The 20,347-nt window shown below is 48.0% G+C and overlaps 1 protein-coding gene across 1 annotated transcript in view; it reads left to right on the top strand.

The window, feature by feature from the left end:
* Window positions 1-20,347, top strand: part of LOC135114841 (bone morphogenetic protein receptor type-2-like) — a 72,644-nt gene that overhangs the window by 12,920 nt on the left and 39,377 nt on the right. Inside the window, 1 exon segment of the mRNA XM_064030968.1 lies at window positions 14,494-14,703. Coding sequence (XP_063887038.1) covers window positions 14,494-14,703 — 210 coding nt within the window.

The following is a 20,347-nucleotide window of genomic DNA, read 5'->3' as shown; positions in this document are numbered from 1 at the left end:
CGCCTGATTGTCTGCCGGCGGGACGACCTGGTTCTTTGAGGCTTGTTCATGCCCCCGCCTTAAAGGACACCCTTCAATTTGTGCGGCAACGACAAAAACTCGGCCACTTGCTGACCGCACCACCGCGAGCTGTCTATTTGTTATGGTGCAGGTCATTAAGTGCTCGGGAAATCATATACACTAGAAAGTGCGCATGGTAGTGAAGTGAGTGCGTGGCCTTTCTTCCTCCGTCTCCCTCTTTCCGCCGCTGTCTGTTGCCATACTCATAATAGCGTCGACAGCCATTGTTTTTATTCCCACATAACGGCGCCAACACCATTATATCTCCCTGACGCGGCTAATCCCACCCGGCCTTATTCCCGTCACCCTGCTCGTCACCCTAGTTCTTGGTTAGGCGCTGCATCAAGTCATCCAAAAGCCCACGTCTTCAGTGCTTCATGTCTCTTGTCTTCCTTCCTCCTTCCTCGTTCCTGGCTCACCTGCGCCTGTGCTCCCCTCGCCCTCGCCACCGCCAGTTCACCTCACCGCCGCCCCGTGACCGCCGCCCCACCATCACTTTCCCACCTCCCACTGTCTCGGGCCGTGCCACCTGACCGCATGATTTCTTATTGCAGCGCGGACGTTGGGGTGAGGGAGTTGTCGGGGGACAGGCGGGATGGGGGCGACGACGGGCTCTCTCAGACACGGCGGAGTTTCACCTGGCCGTGGGTTGTCTGCTAGTGATGCGGGGGTGACAGGCCTCCTCCACTTAGCCACACCTTTGCCTCCCTTAGGCGGGACGCGGGCTGGTTGGGCGTTGTGAATGCTTCGTAGGCGTTTGGAGGACGCTGGCGTGGGTGAGGGGAGAGGGAGGACGTGGGGCAGGGGCAAGGGAGGGGCGTCAAGCACTGGGTGGCGGCAGCATGGTGGCGCCCGTGGCTAACCTTGTCCAGACACTCGCCGCCGCCGCCGCCGCCGCCGCCGCCACTACCACCACCACCGCCGCCGCCACCGCCGCCGCTCATCGTACACCACTATAGGGCCGCGTTTCCATGCTAATGGCATGTTAGCACCTGGTGGCCCGGGGTGCTCGGCGACGACGTTTGGTGGTGTGGGGGCGGCGCTGCGCTGCGGCTGCCGGGCCGTCGTCGTGGGAGGTGCGTAGGACCGTCTTGGGATAATCTTTGCCTGTGTACGTACAGTTAGCCCGGGTCTCCGCCGCCGCCGCCGCCGCCGCCGCCGCCGCGCTGGTTTGGTGTGGTGTGTGGTTGGCGGCCCTGCACGCAAGGCTCCACGTAAACAAGTGTTGCCACGTGCTTCATCGCAGCTCCCCGCACACCCCACGCAGCCCGCCGCTGCACCCCAGCTCACGTGGCTGCTGCCCCGCTGCCCCGCTCGCCCATGCTCTCATGCCCGCCATGCTCGCCTCTCCTGGCCTCCGCCGCCGCCGCCGCCGAGGGAACACCGGTGTGCCCGTCACCATCTGGGCGGAGGCGACGCCCTCAGCCGCCCGCCCGGCCACGGCCAGTGTCTTGGCAAGACGCTCGAGGCGCAGTGCAGCGTGCAGGACGCAGCGCGTCATGGTGGTGTCTGAGGAAGGCGGCGCAGCGCAGCGTGCAGCAGGCCAGGCCGAACACTGGCAGTAGCGGGGTGCAGTAAGCGGGGAAGGCTCGCCGCGGCCGACCAGCGAAGGCTGCTCTCGCCTCAGAATGGATTGCGCTGTCATCTGATTTCTTGTTCAAGTCCAAATTTGTCTTGTTGTTGTAGGCTGTTTTATGGAGTTAATGGAGCTTTGCTTGAAGACACCGCGGGAGCCATCCAGGTGGTTCAACAGAGTCAGGTGTTACAGCGCAGTGCCGCCGCCGCCCGGGTGTGGTGGGCTCGGCCTTGGGGCGGCCGCAGGTGCCTGGAGGACCCGTCGTGCAGGGTAGACAATGGCTCGTCGCCTCGCCAGCCGCCGCCAGCAGTGTGCAGACGTACATCATTATTCTCCCAAGAGTATGAAGCTTTCTCGCCCACTTTTATTCTTCTCCTACAGCAAACATCCATGCCACTGTCACCAGAGGCACGCCGGGCACACAGTTACGACAAGCGCGACCAGCAGTCCCTGCGCCGGGATGAATTGCAGAATGGACGCCTCGGTGCGGGCCGCATAGGTATGCTTGAGTCCACTTGACTCGGAAAAAAAAAAAAAAACCGGCCATTTTCACCTGCGTCTGGCCGCGCCCAACACCTCGGCGTCTCGGCCAGATGAAAATTGTAGTCAGCGTTATCCGGCGCGACAAGAAAGTTTGTTTTGGGGCTCGGATTGTAGCGCCGCGCCGGCCCTCGCACACAGGAGGGGCAGGTAGGTGCGTGGGGCGGCGGTGGGTGGGGCAGCGGGCGTGGCAGGTAGCGGGGGCGGCGGGCAGGGACCAATGCAGGCAACTGCACTCTATATCGATCCGGTGGTGGCCGCTGCCGCTCATGCATGGTAGCATTACGTGTTGCTGCCCGTCCTGCCGTCCTGCCGCAGCACCAACCGTGCCCTCTCACCCCATCACCGCCACTCTGCGCTGCCACCCCTCCCACCCATCTTGGTCCTCCTTCAGCAGGGGAGCGACGCTCCTGCATCACCACGCGCGTTACGGGGACGGCGGGAATATGCCGCAAGTGATGACTCCTTGTGGGTCTTGATTTGGTCATTCTTCATGAGAGAGAGAGAGAGAGAGAGAGAGAGAGAGAGAGAGAGAGAGAGAGAGAGAGAGAGAGAGAGAGAGGTCACAGTGGTCAAAGTACTGTGTAACCTTCCAATTGGAGAGGCAAGATAAAGCTCCTGGTGAAGGTTTTCCTAAATGGGGAAGGTCCGATAAAGAAGAACTCATCCCACCCAAGCCCACTCACCCCCACTCATCCTCACTCACCCCATCCACCCTGTCCATCCTCTTGATCAGTTTTATTTAAGTGGGCCTTGTGGAGGAGAGTAGAAGCCCCATAGAAAACGAGAGAAATAAGGATAGGGAGCGAACGAATTGATGTACGCTAAGAACGACGTAGAAAAAAATGAAAAGAATGCAGTTGGAAAAGCAAAACAAATACAATAAAGAAATAAAGAAGACTGTTGAATAATGTAAGCGATAAAATGACTTAAAATGTAATAAAGAAGGGAGCTGTAAAAATAAATGGAATAGATCAAAGGAGGAAAAGAGGGAAAGGAAGAAAAAAAAGTGGAGGGAACTAGAAGATAAGAGATAAGTGTTTTTAAGGACATGAAGTGAAAATGCCCTTCAGTAAACAAGAGGAAAAGGAAGAGAAGGAGAAGGAGGAAGTGTGTAATAAAAAAAGAAGTGTTGGTTGTAAAGTTCTCCCGTAGTTATTTATATCCTTTGCTCTTAACACATTCTTACTGTACGAGAGTGTAGAAAGAAGTGACGAAAAACAACAGCAGTAAAAAAGCTGAAACACGCTAGCTGCTTTCAGGTCAAGTTAGATTAAGTTAGGCAAGACGTAAGTTGGGCTGTCATTGTTAGATTAATATAGACTAGGTTAGCTTAGGTTAGTTTACATTAGTGTAGAAGAGAGAGAGAGAGAGAGAGAGAGAGAGAGAGAGAGAGAGAGAGAGAGAGAGAGAGAATGCATGCACGTAGTATATACAAGAGATGGATAAATATGTAATAAACAGGATGAAAATTGAAAAAAAAAAAAATAAGGGTAAGGATGGAATAAGTAGGGGAGTGCTGATAATCTGGATATGGAAGTGGGTGTAGGATGGAGGGTGAAGGGGAGTGGGTGGGTGGGTGGTATAGTGTTGATATGGTGACGCCCTTGATGATGAACGAAGCACTGTGACTCGAAGCTCCGGGATGTGGAGGATGAACCCGAGGAGGAGAGAGGGGGAAGAGGATGGCGGTGAGTGACGGAGGTGAAGGAAGACTAGAAGGAGGAGGAGGAAAGATCAAAGTGGAGGACTGGTAGCGAGTATAGCGGGAAATGCGTCAACTCCTCCTCCTCCTCCTCCTCCTCCTCCTCGCTCCGTTTTTAGAGACCAGTCAGGTTTCCGGCCACCTCTTGACCTCTCTCCTGCCACCGTCTGCAGCCCATCCGTTGTGGGTGATGCTCCAGGGGTGAGGCAGGATGCGGAGAGGCGCTGCTGGGGCGGGGATAGGCGGCTGGGGGAGTCCAAAGGGGAGAAGATGCCAGAAAGGGGTGGACAAAGGAGACAGAAGGGGGAAATCAATGTTCGCGGTAACTGTGGTGGAGATAGAGAGGGGAATAAGGGTGGTATTGCTTTGGGAATGCCTTGGGGTGTCTCACTGGGGAGATATTTCAAGATGTGGTGGATGGAGGGTTAGAATAAGTCATGTTCTTGGTAACTGCGGTAAGGAAATGGTTACGTAAAGGTTAAGGGGACTACTAAGGGTTGCTAAAGGGCGGGAGTTGAGTAAGGACCTAATGCGTAGAGACAAATGAGTTAGCTAGAGGGATGATAATAGAAGGCAATGAAGAGTGGAGTGGCTTGAAAGGGTCGTATTCTAAAACACATCTGTGCCGCAACTCCACTATTTTTCAAAGGCTCTAGTTGAAGCTATATGGCTTTTTAATATTTTTACGGTACTGTAGTTACAGATTAACAATATTTCTACATTATTGAAAGGAAACAGTCTTGAGAATCCAGCTCATCATCTCTGTGGCCTTTGAAAATAGTCGTGGTGAGAGAGCAGAGCGTTTCTGAATACAGATCAACGACAGATGATAGTGAAGTGTAGAACTAGAAGCTGATGGTGATGGTTTAAACTCCTCCCTTATCTTTAGTATCCTACGCCACTTTTCACGGTTAAGATAGAGCTGTAGGGATGCTAACAGAAAGGAATGGAGGCAGATAGACCTGCCCTTCAGGTCTATCTGACCTGAAGGGCAGATAGAAAGTGTAGGATATCCTTATCTCCTTATCACAATGAAGTAAACTATATGGAAGATAAAAAAGTAAGCAATGCAGGTCAGACAATAGTGAAGGGTAGAATTAAAAGAGTGATGGTGATGATAGTTTAAGCTCTCCCAGTATCTTCTCTATCCTACATCCCTTATGACAGACAGCTTCGTTAGGACCAACATGCTTGCCTCAGCTGCTTGTCGCTTCTTTGTGTTCATTTGTGCACCGGGTTTCCTCACATACCTCGTCATGGCAACGGTGGTGATGTTTCTGTTTCTGCTACACCCTGTTGCTGATTCTCGCACACTGCTGCTGCTACACCCTGTCGCTGGTTCATGTTTCCCTCCCTCAGCACTTCTGCAGCCTCTGAGCGCCTGACAAGCACCAAGTCAGCGTGTAGTCGATCACTCTGCCCACCTCATCTAACCTCACTATTCAGGAGCCTTCGAACTCCGTAGCCCCCTTTGTCTTCTTATTTGTGCCAAGACTATATGATTCAATGGAGTTTTACGTCTGTTGTAATGTTCTGTTGTTGTTTGGGCCAAAATTACGTGATTTGATGAAGCTCCATGTCTACTGTCGTAAAATTAGGGAGTTGTATACTGTGTATGGTGAAACGCTCAAATTTCATACAGTTCCAAGTTACAGTAGAGTTGTGATAGTTAACGTTAACCCAGGTGCATATTTTTTCCCCAAAGGGTACTTGGAAATAATGAGGGGCGAGGTGCATGACAGACCATTGTTTATAAGAGTGCACAATAGGAAGAGATGTTTTAGGGTGGAAATTGCGTGTCATGTGACGTGCATGTTACATAGCTAGATCAAAGTAAATACTTAGAAGTTACGTAAGTAGGTTGGGTAAGCCAATAGGCCTACACGTGGCTGTCCGTCTATCACTGCTGGCGACACCTTTATCTAATCTTAGGCTTCCTATTGACTGCGCACAAACTAATCTGTGTGAGAACCACTTTCTTTGTCTCTTGTTTAAGTTTGACACTATATGGCGCGAGGAGTAATGAAAACTGTAGGACTTGTAAACTGTACCCCAGAAATAATTAGAAAAAAACTAAAATTTTTGAAAACTAATCCCTTTGTCTCCTGTTTAAGTCTGACATAATAACACGAGGAATACTGAAAACTTGGTAGGAATCTTCTAAACGCTTCAAATCAGGAAATGCATCGTCTGACGTATCTAAAAAAAAAAAGTAAATAAAAAAAGGTTACCATATTCCAGACACATACACGAGGGAGGACGAGAACAGACACTCTTGTATTTGTATTGAAGCGAAGGACTGCACTTACTTCTTCATTAGGAGCCAGACAACAGGAAGTCAGCACCCTCCTCCTCCTCCTCCTCCTCCTCCTCCTCCTCCTCCTCCTCCTCCTCCTCCTCCTCCTCCTCCTCCTTCCTCCTCCTCCTCCTCCTCCTCCTCCTCCTCCTCCTCCTCCTCCTTCCTCCTCCTCCTCCTCCTCCTCCTCCTCCTCCTCCTCCTCCTACAGGGATTGCCATGTGTAGGTCTGATGGCTTCTTTTCAGCTTCCCTTATTTTCTTACCACTACTACTACTACTACTACTACTACTACTACACACACACACACACACACACACACACACACACACACACACACACACACACACACACACACACACACACACACACACACACAGCACACACACACACACACACACACACACACACACACACACACACACACACACACACACACACACACACACACACACACACACAGTTAAGGACTAGAGTCGCGATGAGAATTAATGAACAGAAAGCATCCTCATGACTAATGGACAAACAAACATGATCGACACACACACACACACACACACACACACACACACACACACACACACACACACACACACACACACACACACACACACACACACACACACACACACACACACACACAAACAAAGCAGGCGCCGTAAAGAAGGCCAGGGTCATGGGGCGGAGTGACAGCCAATCAAGGGTCAAGGAAGCATAGTTCCCGCCAATCAGGGCTCCCCGTTGCCTCCCTCAGGGCCGCAGCCTATCCAAGTGTTGCTAGACGGCTCAGCTCAGACTCTCCAGGCTCTTGTTTGGTGTTGAGGCCATTGAATCTTCGTTCGTGTTTTGTGGCTTGATTTGGGAATTGGTTTGGTTTGGTTTGGCTTGGTGAGGTTTGGTTTAGTGAGGTGAGGTTTGGTCTCCTTTCGTTTGGATAGGTTTGGTTAGGTTTAGTTACGTTTGGTTTGGCTATGTGTGTGTGAAATTGACTGGTTGGTTGACTGACTGACTGACTGGGTAGGTAGGTGACTGGCTGACTGATTGATAGACAGACTGATTGGATAGCTGTCATGATCCTAGAGAGAGAGAGAGAGAGAGAGAGAGAGAGAGAGAGAGAGAGAGAGAGAGAGAGAGAGAGAGAGAGAGAGAGAGATGAACGTTAAACAAGGCTCAAGTATGTAGTTCACAACACCTGTTTTTTATTTGTTTTTATTTTCTTATTCATGCACGACACTGTTCTCATGTTATTGCTTCGAATTAGCTGGTTTAGAGAGAGAGAGAGAGAGAGAGAGAGAGAGAGAGAGAGAGAGAGAGAGAGAGAGAGAGAGAGAGAGAGAGAAGCACTAGAAAGTAGAGGAGAGGAGAGGAGCAATAAAAAAAGAAGTAAAGGAAGAACAGAAGGGGAGGAAGGATGAGGGGAGATAGGAAAAGAGGAGTGGGAGTGAGGAAGAGCGAAAGCGAGAGGGCGGAGGAAGAAGGGGACGGAAGGTGGTGAAGGGAGGAAGGAGGGGAGAGAGAGAGATGAGGGGAGGTGAGGGGAAGGTGTCACGTTTGGTTGGCGTGTTGTTAGCGAAAGTCCAGCGAAAGGAATGTATCGTGATGGGACCGCTGAATTGGGCATATTCTGAAACACTTCTTGGCGCGCCTCCACTACATTCAAAAAGGCTTAGATGAAGTTACACGTGTTTTTAAGGCTGTTTTTACGGTTCCAGTGATAGATTAACAAGATTTCTACGTTATTAACAGGAGAAACACTCTTGAGAACCCGGCTAATCATCTCTGTGGCCTTTGAAAGCAGTCGTGATGAGGTAGCAAAGCGCTTCTGAATACACTGATAAGCTTAAGGAGACAAAACACCACATCGCCGCTGCTTCCACGACACCTCGCAGTTTAGTTACCCCTGTAGATTAGCTCACGTAGGATTATGAAGTAAAAGAAAAGAGACATGCAAGTGGTGGGTGTGACAAAAGAAGGCACAGATGAACGAGCATATTGGAGAAGGATGATCCGTTGTGGCGACCTTAGCTAATAGAAACACCCGAAAGGAGAGAGAGAGAGAGAGAGAGAGAGAGAGAGAGAGAGAGAGAGAGAGAGAGAGAGAGAGAGAGAGAGAGAGAGAGAGAGAGAGAGAGAGAGAGAGAGTGTTCCGTTCCTTCCGAGAGAGAGAGAGAGAGAGAGAGAGAGAGAGAGAGAGAGAGAGAGAGAGAGAGAGAGGAGAGAGAGAGAGTGAGTGTTCCGTTCCTTCCTTATACCCAACATCGTGTCATTTTTTTTCTTTGTTTTTTGTTCATGCTTCTAATTATTCAGCTGTAATAACGCTTGTAATATTGTAGATTGAATTGTTTTCAGTGACTGGCGTAATGTTTTCTTTCCGGGAAGTGTGAGGAGGAGGAGGAGGAGGAGGAGGAGGAGGAGGAGGAGGAGGAGGAGGAGGAGGAGGAGGAGGAGGGTGATGACTTATATTGACGTAATTTCAGATGATGTCATTTGTTTTGTTGTTAATTTTAAAAGAAAGTCCGTAATGTGTCTTATTTTTATTCTTTGTCACCACCATCACCACCACCACCACCACCACCACTACTACTACTACTACTACTACTACTACTACTACTACTACTACTACTACTACTACTACTACTACTACTACTACTGACATAATTTCTTGATTTGCCGTTTTTCTGTGGTTTTGCTCTGAGTAAGTGGTTCTTGTTCTTGTTCTTGTTCTTCTACCATTTGTTGTTGTTGTTGTTGTTGTTTCTTCTTCTTCTTCTTCTTCTTCTTCTTCTTCTTCTTCTTCTTCTTCTTCTTCTTCTTCTTCTTCCTTCTTCTTCTACGAGGGCAAAGACGGAGAGGGAGGGAAGACTAAACGCACCGACTTGATCTTGGCAGTAATACGATCCTCCTCCTCCTCCTCCTCCTCCTCCTCCTCCTCGTAGACTCGTAGGAGGAGGAGGAGGAGGAGGAGGAGGAGGAGGAGGAGGAGGAGGAGGAGGAGGACAAATAGAAGGCGTCACTCAGACTCTTCCCGGAGATTACCAGTACTCGAGGAGAGAGAGGAGAGAGAGAGAGGAGAGAGAGAGAGAGAGAGAGAGAGAGAGAAGGAGAGAGAGAGCGTGTAATAACGAAGTAAAGTTAATAATTAAACATAGCTTGAAATAGATAACAGTAACTTATAATTAGGTTACGTTAGGTTAGGTTACATAAGTTACTAGTAATTACACCTGTTTTATTACGTGTTCTCTGTGCTTACCTGCATACACACCTGTCTGAATCCTTTCACTGCGATGTACAAGAATTAACAACACTATAAACATCTGTAAGAAAGGGACTTAAATTATAGCATATTGCAATTTCTAGTCGGCATAGCGTTTGGAGGGGCTGCAGATCAATAAAATATGCCTTAGAGTGGTTGGTAATTAATAAAAGGTGTGCCAAATATATTAAAAAAGTTGATTAGGGATACAGAGGTACAGGTAAGAGGGAAAAAGCCACAGGTTACAGGTACAGGAGGGTACAGGGGAGGGATACTGCTAGATTAGGTTAGGAATACTGTCTTATTTTACTTTAATTCCATCAGGTGCTTGTGGGGTACTGTTAGGTTAGCTTAGGTTGGGTTAGAGATGCTGTCTTATTTCACTTTCTTTATTCCATCAGTTATGTTAAGTTAGAGATTCTCCCTTGTTTCAGTTTATTCTACTAGAGGTACTTGTTATGCAGTACACGAGTCTTTGCTATTATAAGTCGTATTGCATGGCTGTTGTAAGGGAAAGGAGGAACGAGAAAATATGACAGTGTATGGTTATGGTGAGAGCGCTGCTTCTCCCGCCGCGAAATCTGAGAGAGGGGATCGAGTGATGGGACAGGGGAGGTGAGGGGAAGATTGACTGCATGGGTGAGGGGCGTGAGCTGTTGCCATGGTGACCTGGTGCCGATGACTGACCTGGCTTGCTCATGCAGAGAGAGAGAGAGAGAGAGAGAGAGAGAGAGAGAGAGAGAGAGAGAGAGAGAGAGAGAGAGAGAGAGAGAGAGAGAGAGAGAGAGACGGTTCTTGAAACTTATAAACAGATCAATTCATTTCATTCACTTTTATAACTTGAATCAGTTCTTTTAGCTGTGTGTGTGTGTGTGTGTGTGTGTGTGTGTGTGTGTGTGTGTGTGTGTGTGTGTGTGTGTGTGTGTGTTTTATGCATTTTATTTAATTTTTACTTACATTCCATTTTATACATCATGTTTGTTTTAGTATTTTTATATCAAAAGTTAATACTGTGGTCAATAAATTATCTGTCTGTCTGTCTGTCTGTCTGTCTGTCTGTCTGTCTGTCTGTCTGTCTGTCTGTCTGTCTGCCTTCCTGCCTGCTCGTCTGTGTATGGCACGGTTTATCTGTCTGTCTGCCTGCCTGCCTATCTTTCTGTGTGTGTGTGTCTGTGCGTCCCCACCTGCCATGACAGAGCCGTGTACTGTGGGGGCAAGAGGGTGCCAGGCCGCCTCGCCCTCAGGTTAGCCCGGGAGGCGACAAAGAACTTGGATGTGGAACAGAGCCAACATGAGGAGGAGGAGGAGGAAGAGGAGGAGGAGGAGGAGGAGGAGGAGGAGGAGGAGGAGGAGGAGGAGGAGGAGGAGGAGGAGGAGGAGGAGGAGGAGGAGGAGGAGGAGGAGGAGGAAGGCCATCACCACTATACCTCCTCTTCCCCTTCTTCCTCTTCCTTCTCTTTCTCCTCCTCCTCCTCCTCCTCCTCCTCCTCCTCCTCCTCCTCCATTAGTAACAGTGCTCGTCCTATTCTTCTTCTTCTTCTTTTTATTATTATTATCATCATCATCATCATCATCACGTTCTCTCTCTCTCTCTCTCTCTCTCTCTCTCTCTCTCTCTCTCTCTCTCTCTCTCTCTCTCTCTCTCTCTCTCTCTCTCTCTCTCTCTCTCTCTGTCTGTCTGTCTGTCTGTCTGTCTGTCTGTCTGTCTGTCTGTCTGTCTGTCTGTCTGTCTCTCTCTCTCTCTCTCTCTCTCTCTCTCTCTCTCTCTCTCTCTCTCTCTCTCTCTCTCTCTCTCTCTCTCTCTCTCTCTCTCTCTCTCTCTCTCTCTCTCTGTCTGTCTGTCTGTCTGTCTGTCTGTCTGTCTGTCTGTCTGTCTGTCTGTCTGTCTGTCTCTCTCTCTCTCTCTCTCTCTCTCTCTCTCTCTCTCTCTCTCTCTCTCTCTCTCTCTCTCTGTCTGTCTGTCTGTCTGTCTGTCTGTCTGTCTGTCTGTCTGTCTGTCTGTCTGTCTCTCTCTCTCTCTCTCTCTCTCTCTCTCTCTCTCTCTCTCTCTCTCTCTCTCTCTCTCTCTCTCTCTCTCTCTCTCTCTCTCTCTCTCCACACCTCATCCGCCATTATTCTCTCCCCTCACCTGCCTTTCCCATTCCCTCTCTTCCCTGAATTCTTTATTTTTTCTTTTACCTTCTCTTCCCTTTCGTCCTTTATCTCCTCTTCATCTTCTCTCCTTCCCTTCACCTTCCTATTTCCATCCTCTTCCCGTCCTTCCCCGTCGCCTCCCTTTCTTCCTTCATCATCTTGCCTCCTTCCTCCCTCTCCTCTTTTCCCCCATCCTCTCCACTTCCCTTTTTCCCTCTTACCTTCCCCATTCCTTCCCCTCCCTCTTCCCCTCTCTCTCTTCCTCCTCTATCGCCTTCATCATTGCATTCCACAGCGTTTCAGAATACCGTAGCGATGTGGAAAAATAATGGAAAAAAAAATGAACGGAGGAAAAAAATAATTGTACTGATTAAAAGCACAGGAATGTATGAATTTATGTATGTGTGTATGACTCCCTCGGACTGATGAATGATTAGAGTGTATGTATGTATGTATGTATGTATGTATGTATAGATGTGTGGGTGATATACTCGTACATATGCAATGGGAAAAAATGTATTATTGATGTTATATAATGAATTGGTGTATTGATTTGAGGATACGTAAAGATATGAGAGAGAGAGAGAGAGAGAGAGAGAGAGAGAGAGAGAGAGAGAGAGAGAGAGAGAGAGAGAGAGAGAGAGAGAGTGCCGGTCCCCTTTCCACCAGGCTATATATAAGGTATCATTCATAGCCGTCAATGCGCACACACACACACACACACACACACACACACACACACACACACACACACACACACACACACACACACACACACACACACACACACACACACACACACACACACACACACACACACACACACACACACACACACACACACACACACACACACACACACAGCTTGCATGCTCTTTCCGGACCCCTCTCTCTCTCTCTCTCTCTCTCTCTCTCTCTCTCTCTCTCTCTCTCTCTCTCTCTCTCTCTCTCTCTCTCTCTCTCTCTCTCTCTCTCTCTCTCTCTCTCTCTCTCTCTCTCTCTCTCTCTCTCTCTCTCTCTCTCTCTCTCTCTCTCTCTCTCTTACCTCCGAGAGAGAGAGAGAGAGAGATGGCACTTCCCCCTTTTTTCCTCCTTTCCCGTTTTCCTCCCTCCCTTCTTCCTCTCCCCTTGACTCTGTGGCAACGAGTGGCTCCTCCTCTTCCTCTTCTTCCTTCTCTTTGTTCCTCTTTCTCTCTTTCTAAATTTTCCTTTCTCTGTTTCCCCTAATAGGTGAAAATTGAAATGATGAAAGGAGAGAAGAGAGAATAAAAGTGAGTATGGAAAATAATCGGAAAGGAGAGAGGAAAAAAGGAAAAAGAGGGAAGGAGGAAAAAAGGAAAAAAAGAGGAAAAAAAAAAGAAGAGAAAAACACGAAACATTTAAATTTGAGTCCTAACAGTCCACGGTCACTGCTCTCTTCCCTCCTCCTCCTCCTCCTCCTCCTCCTCCTCCTCCTCCTCCTCCTCCTCCTCCTCCTCCTCCTCCTCCTCTTCCTCCTCCTCCTCCTCCTGATTCTATCATCATTCTCTCCTCTTTCTTCTTTTATCTCGTTCTCTTCTTCTCTCACTTGTTTTCTTCAGTTTTCTTATCTTCTCTCTTCTCATTCCTGCTTTTTCTCTTTCTTCCTCTTTGCTTCTCTCCAGTGTTTCTTGTTTTTCTCTCTTTCTTTTCTTATTTCTTCTTATTCGTTTAAGTTTCTATCTTCCTTTTCTTTTACGTATTTACTCCTCTTGCACTTTGTTTAGTCTCCTTACTTCGTTCCTTTCCTTCTCCTCTTCTTCCTTTATTCTCTATTCTTCACCTCCTGTTTTATCTCTACTTGTTTATTTATGTTCCTCCTCCTCGCTTCTTTCCTCGTTTCTTTTCCCTCCACCTTTTCCTTTGTTACGACCCCCACTCTCTCTCTCTCTCTCTCTCTCTCTCTCTCTCTCTCTCTCTCTCTCTCTCTCTCTCTCTCTCTCTCTCTCTCTCTCTCTCTCTCTCTCTCTCTCCCTCCCTCCCTCCCTCCCTCCCTCCCTCCCTCCCTCCCTCCCTCCCTATTTTCTGCCTCCTCTCCCTTGCCCCCCTCTATGCCTGCCCCCACTGCCTCCCCTCTCCCTCTTCCTGCCGGCTCTCTCCCTCTTCTCTACCTGCCAATGTCTGTCAGTGGTAGGAACCGCCGCCCCCTTCCTCTTTCTTGTTTACCTGTCTGGAACACAGGGTCAGGTGAGATGGCGGGGAGCTGTGCCGGTAATTAGAGAGAGAGAGAGAGAGAGAGAGAGAGAGAGAGAGAGAGAGAGAGAGAGAGAGAGAGAGAGAGAGAGAGAGAGAGAGAGAGAGAGAGAGAGAGAATATTACTTGTTTTGTCGTGTAGAGGTGGTGACAGGTGTGTGTGTGTGTGTGTGTGTGTGTGTGTGTGTGTGTGTGTGTGTGTGTGTGTGTGGCACAATTTTTATCACTATTTACCATTATTTCAGCACGTACCGTCTTTTATAATGCCCTTATGGAGCACACACACACACACACACACACACACACACACACACACACACACACACACACACACACACACACACACACACACACACACACACACACACACACACACTTTAGACGAATAATATGTATAATTTGTTCAAAACTGCATTTTATATATATATATATATATATATATATATATATATATATATATATATATATATATATATTGTATTAATCTGAAATTACCTTTATTTTGTCAATACACTACTAAACTACAAACAAAGAAGCAAACCATCCAACGGTAATTGAATGACTGATTAACTAATTGATTGATCGATTGACCAACTAAATGACTGACTGACTAACTGACTAACTAACATATTAACTGTCTAATAAACAAACTCACCAGGTAACAAACTAACAAACTGTCTAACTCACTCATTCACTCACTCCCTCTCTCTCTCCTGTAGGCGCGCTGGCGGAGGTGGAGGTTGATGCCGAGGCTCAGAGCGAGGGGGCGCCCTTGTGCTCCTACAGCAAGGAGGACGTGAGGGTGGGTGGCACAGAGGACTCTTCCGTTAACCTGGTGTCGCCTGGCGTGGAGCAATGCAAGCCCGGGAACGGCTGCTTTGCTTTCTTCACCTACAAGCCAAATAAGACCATCGAGATCCGTGTCAAAGGTAAGAAAGCTGTATACTTCTTCGCCTTCTTTTTCTCTTCCTCTTGCCGTCGTTTCGTTAGTGAGGGGTTGGCGCCATGTATCAGTCTCCTTCAGTTATTTCTGTCCCTTGCATCTTCCTCCGTGACTCCTTGCTCTTGATCTTGTTCTTCATCTCGTTTTCGTTTCACCGTTTGTCTAGAGTGAGGGGTTGGCGCATGTACGAGTCTCTTCCAGTGTTTCTCTCCCTTGCATCTTCCTCCGTGACTCCCATTCTTTGCAGTTCTACCACAATGCCATCCCTCCATCTCACTCTTTGTCTTCCCCTCGACCTTCTTCCGTCATCTGGTTATCTCTAGACTTTTAATCCCTTCCTGATCTTCTCTTCCTACCACGCGACCAAAGGTAAGGCCGCCATGTACTGTTTTAGAAGAGTATGTGTAGGTAGAGTAACGTTTGCTTCGCTTCCCGTGGCAAGGTAAGGAAGGCGGCCAGTTTGTATTGAGTGGTTGGTCAGGAGTGTTTGCTTTTGAAACGGCATTCTCTGACACGTCTCTTGAATCACTCCCTTCTCACTGTCTTGGTCTTCTGTTTTCTTTCTTCTTTATCTTTCCTTTTCTTTAGTCTTATTATCCGAAGTTTATGTATTGTTCTCTTTGTTTCCTCATTGTGGACTCCCTTTTCTCACAGTCTACATCCTGTTTATCTTTATTTTTCGTTTTCTTTTCTCTTATTGCTTGAAATTTACGTTTTCTTTGTTTCGTCACTGTGTACTGGTGTGGTATGGTGTATGGAGACTCGCTCCGCATCCCTTACAGTGGCCTTGGTTCGAATCCAGGCAGGGTGAGGCAAGGCACAGGTCACCCAGATAGCCTTCCCTGAGAGTGAAAAAGTTAAATACTTTAGGAAAAAATAAATTCCTGAATCAAAATACGAATGGTTCCTGCGGTTCTCCTTTCTCGTGAAACCAAAATAAACAAATATTTAAATTCAACACTATTATTCTTACAGATTAAATTTTCTGCTCCTAGTTCCTGCTGCTCTCATTTCTCGTGCAGCCAAAATGAACTCATCTGAACTTCCTCTGGCTCTCCAAGTCCTAAGTGGCTTATCCTATAGGACATGTTAATTATCCTGCGAGTCATGGGGGAGGTTATGATAGGATTGCGTAGGATTGCGTCAGTCTCATCTTGGGGGGCGCCCGCTCGGGGAGACAGGAGCGCCTTGTGGTGTTTCTCGCTCCTACTTGGCACTGCTATCACGTTGTTGTCAGCTCTTATCTCTTAATTCTCAGTTTTGCCTTCTTCATTAATTTCCTGAAGGATGCAACGAGTAATGAAGAAGAGCCAATGAAAATACCTCTGTCGTTTTTTTTCGCTCTTGTCTTTTTTCTCTTTCTCTCGTCATATAGCTTCGTGATCGAAAACATAGTGATACATTTGCAAGCGAGTCCTTTTAAAAGTGTGGGATTGTTTTGTCTGGCTGAAGGAGGTTGGCTAAGGGTGCAGAGAGAGAGAGAGAGAGAGAGAGAGAGAGAGAGAGAGAGAGAGAGAGAGAGAGAGAGAGAGAATGTCTGTTGATTCGTGGCACCTATTCCTTTTCTTTCCCCTCCCCTTTCCTTTCACCTTCCCCATGCATGTCATCGGATAGTTTGACGACTCCCCTCTCCCTCTCCCTCACTTCTTCCCCCTCACTCCTCCTCCCCTCCCCATCACTCCCCTCACCTCTCCCCTTCCCCTCACCTCTCCCCTCCCCTCTCATGTACGCATTCTAAGTTACTAGTGAATGCAACGGTCGATTCACACACACACACACACACACACACACACACACACACACACACACACACACACACACACACACACACACACACACACACACACACACACACACACAGTTCATTCCTTCACACAAGCGCCTTTCCTCCTCCTCCTCCTCCTCCTCCTCCTCCTCCTCCTCCTCCTCCTCCTCCTCCTCCAATCAATGAGCATGCTTGATGTGTGGGTTACAATACTCTTGCCTTCATTCCTTCCTCTTCTTCCATTCTCTCCTTCATTCCTTCTTTCATTCCTTTCTTCCTTCCATCCTTCCTTCCTTCGTCTTTCATATCCATCCTTTCTTCCTTCTTTCCTTATTCCGTTCTCTTATTTTTTGTGGTCTCTCTCTCTCTCTCTCTCTCTCTCTCTCTCTCTCTCTCTCTCTCTCTCTCTCTCTCTCTCTCTCTCTCTCTCTCTCTCTCTCTCTCTCTCTCTCTCTCTCTCTCTCTCGTTAGATCATCTGCCATTTTTCTCTTCATTGTATTTTTTTCCTTTCTGTTTCCGCTTTTCCTTCTCATCTTCTTTCTTGTTCTCCTTGTCTTCCTTCACCCTATCAGGAAGAAAGGTAGAAAGGAGGGAAGGGGAAGAGGAAGGAAGGAGGAAAGAAATGAACATAGAAAGGAAGGAAAGAGGAAATGAGAGAAGGAAGGAAGAAGACAGTGAAAAGGAAGGAAGGAAAGGAAAGAGGGAAGAAATGAAAGGAGGGAAGGAAGGAGAAAAATGAGTGAAGAAAGAAATTAGTAAAGAAGGGAAGATAGAAAGAAAGAAAGGAAGGAAGGAAGGAGGAAAGGAAGAAGTAAAATAAGGAAGAAAAGGCAGGAAGGAGGAAATAAATGAAGAAAAGGATGGGAGGAGAAAGGTAAGAACTGCAAAGAGAGAAGGAAGAAAGATTGAAAGGAAAAAAATGTAGGAGGAGAGAAAGGAAAGGAAGGAAGAAAGAAAGGATTGAAAAGTCCCTAAGAGATCCATTTCTCCTTCAGATTTGTCCACAGATGAGAGAGAGAGAGAGAGAGAGAGAGAGAGAGAGAGAGAGAGAGAGAGAGAGAGAGAGAGAGAGAGAGAGAGAGAGAGAAAACCACCCCCTCTCAAGCCACCTGTCCTCACCTGTCCCTTGGTTACCTGGCCACACGTATCCCTGCTTACCTGTCCCCACCTGTCCTATTCTCCTTACCTTATCATACCTCATCATTCCTTTTTTTTTTTTCCTTTACACCTGTCCTGTTCCTTTATCTTACCTTATCACATCTGTACCTATTCGTTCACCTGTTCTGTAATTACCTCAACTTTCTCCACATCTGTTCACACTTGTCTCTCTCTGTCTTGTATTATTCTATTATTTTGTTTTACTCTGAAATGCAGTTAGTTTGTTATGAATGTTACCCTCAGGTGTGTGTGTAAGTGACGAGTAGGTTTGTTTGCAGGTGTGGGAAATGAGAAACTGCGTGGGGATGTGGGAAGTGACATGAGGTGTATGTTTGTTAGGTGTTTAGGTGTGTGGGTGATGAGGGGGTGATGGTGATGTGGTGTAGGCAGGTGTGAGAATTAAGGTGTGTTGTGCAGGTGTGTAGGAGATAAGGGTGTTGGTGTGTTGGGTAGGATAAGACAAGTAAAGGAAGCGAGGAGGCTGACACACACACACACACACACACACACACACACACACACACACACACACACACACACACACACACACACACACACACACACACACACACACACACACTAAATGTTTGGCCTTTTCTGAACGTACCCAGTGACCTAACTCACCTGCCCTGCCCTGCCCTTCCCTGTCTCATCCCAATCCCCCTCACCTCCCCTTACCTCCCCTCACTTCCTCTTCCTTCCCCTTCTCCCTTCACCTTCCCCAATCCTATCTCACCCTGGCCAGGCGCTTCTATTCCTTCGTGACTGTGTGTGTGTGTGTGTGTGTGTGTGTGTGTGTGTGTGTGTGTGTGTGTGTGTGTGTGTGTGTGTGAAAGCCACAACTCTTTGCATACACTTAGAAAAAGGTGAAATAATAAGAACAAACAACATGGGATAACAAAACTAGTATGTTATGAATAGGCAGATTAAAGTTATAGTCTTGAAGTGAAGAATAAACTCATAAGAGAAGGAAAACTATGATTCAGCTTATTGAGAGGAAGTCTGAGGGTGTGTTGGGGGTGTTGGGGAGTCTTGGGGAGTGTTTTGATTAGAACGCTGGAGAGGAGAGCGTGATGCAAGACTGGCGGCGCATCTGGTGGTGTTACTGAGGTCTCGGCTGCATGTGGGTGTGAGGGGCGGGAGGAGACGGGAGGAGCAGGAGCTGTGTTGGCAAGGCGATGGGTGAGGGGGGTGACTTAACAGGGAACACTGTCGGCTGAGGGAGTTGTGGGGGATTTCTTGGTATTTCCCGTGGTGTGGGTGAGGTTGGGGGTGGGAGGAGTGGGGGAATCTCTGGGGGGTGACTGGTGCCCGAGGGTGTGGAGTCGCCGGCGCGTGGAGAGGTGAAAGCTGCAAGAATTTTTAAGGATTAAATCTTCGTCTTGCATTGTTGTATTGCTCGGGTCTTGATGGGGGGAGGAGTCTGAGATTACACTTGATAGCCAGACAGCCGCGGATTTCAAGGCCTTGCATGTCTGGGAATGAATACTGGATAGGAGGAGGAAGAGGAAGAGGAGTAGGAGGTGGTGGTAAGGAGTGAATATACATGGTAAAAGAGAGAGATTAACTGTACAGGAAGAGAAGATGGAGGAGGAGGAGGAGGAGGAGGAGGAGGAGGAGGAGGAGGAGGAGGAGGAAAAACGTGAGCGTAAATAAGGAAAGAGATAAAAGATTCTGAAAAAGAATAAAAAAATGAGAGGTGGAAAAACATGAATTTCAGTGTAATAAATGGGACAAAAAAAGGAAAAAAAAAAGACATGAAAACAATGCAGCAAGGAATAAAAGAGATGGGAGAAGGTTTAGAGTGAGTAAAGAGAGACAGAGAGAAGGTGGAGGATAAAATGATAAGGAGTAGAACGATGGGTGGAAGAAAGTAGGATGTAGGTGGATGATTGAAGATGAATGATAAAAGTGAGAAGGTGGAGCATTAAGGATAAACAAGTCGAAAGGAGGAGGAGGAAGAGGAGATGGTGGTGGTGGTGGTGGTGGTTAGAGTAACGGAAGCACGGAGGCACACTGGTGAGCCTTGCATTCATGGTCCGCTAACAACACTGCCTTCACGCTGGCGGATTTGACGCATCTCACTGAATGTGGCTATTGTGGAGGTGAGGAGGGGGCGTGCCGGGGGTGTGTTGGGGCTGAGGAGAGCTGGGGAAGGTCTAGGAAGGTTGGTGAGGGCTGGGGAAAGGCTGGGAATAGTGCTGGGGGCTGGAGAAGGGGTAAGAAGATTGCTGGGGGACTGGGAAAGGCTGGGGAAGCGTTGGGGAATGGTGCTGAGCTGGGGAAGACTGGTAATGGGCTAAGGTTGAGGAGGGTTCGGGGAAGCAGATGCAACGCCACAGTTCTCATCTCCGCTTTCCACCACCACTATTATCGCAACCGCCGCCACCACCACCACCACCACCACATTGTCTTGTTTCCCCTTCACTTGACAAATTTGTATGTTACTGCTGCTGCTGCTTGTAAGTCTCTCTCTCTCTCTCTCTCTCTCTCTCTCTCTCTCTCTCTCTCTCTCTCTCTCTCTCTCTCTCTCTCTCTCTCTCTCTCTCTCTCTCTCTCTCTCTCTCTCTCTGTTACCATACCTGATATCGTTCTTCCTTTATGTATATTCTTCCTCCTCCTCCTCCTCCTCCTCCTCCTCCTCCTCTTCCGTTTTCATCACACTTTTGCCCTCTTTCCACATCTCTCCACACACCTCTCACCATC

Source organism: Scylla paramamosain, chromosome 28 (assembly GCF_035594125.1).
Source record: "Scylla paramamosain isolate STU-SP2022 chromosome 28, ASM3559412v1, whole genome shotgun sequence".
Lineage (NCBI taxonomy): Eukaryota > Metazoa > Arthropoda > Malacostraca > Decapoda > Portunidae > Scylla > Scylla paramamosain.
The sequence above is the reverse complement of the archived record's forward strand: the minus strand, read 5'-3'. Positions and strand labels throughout refer to the sequence as shown.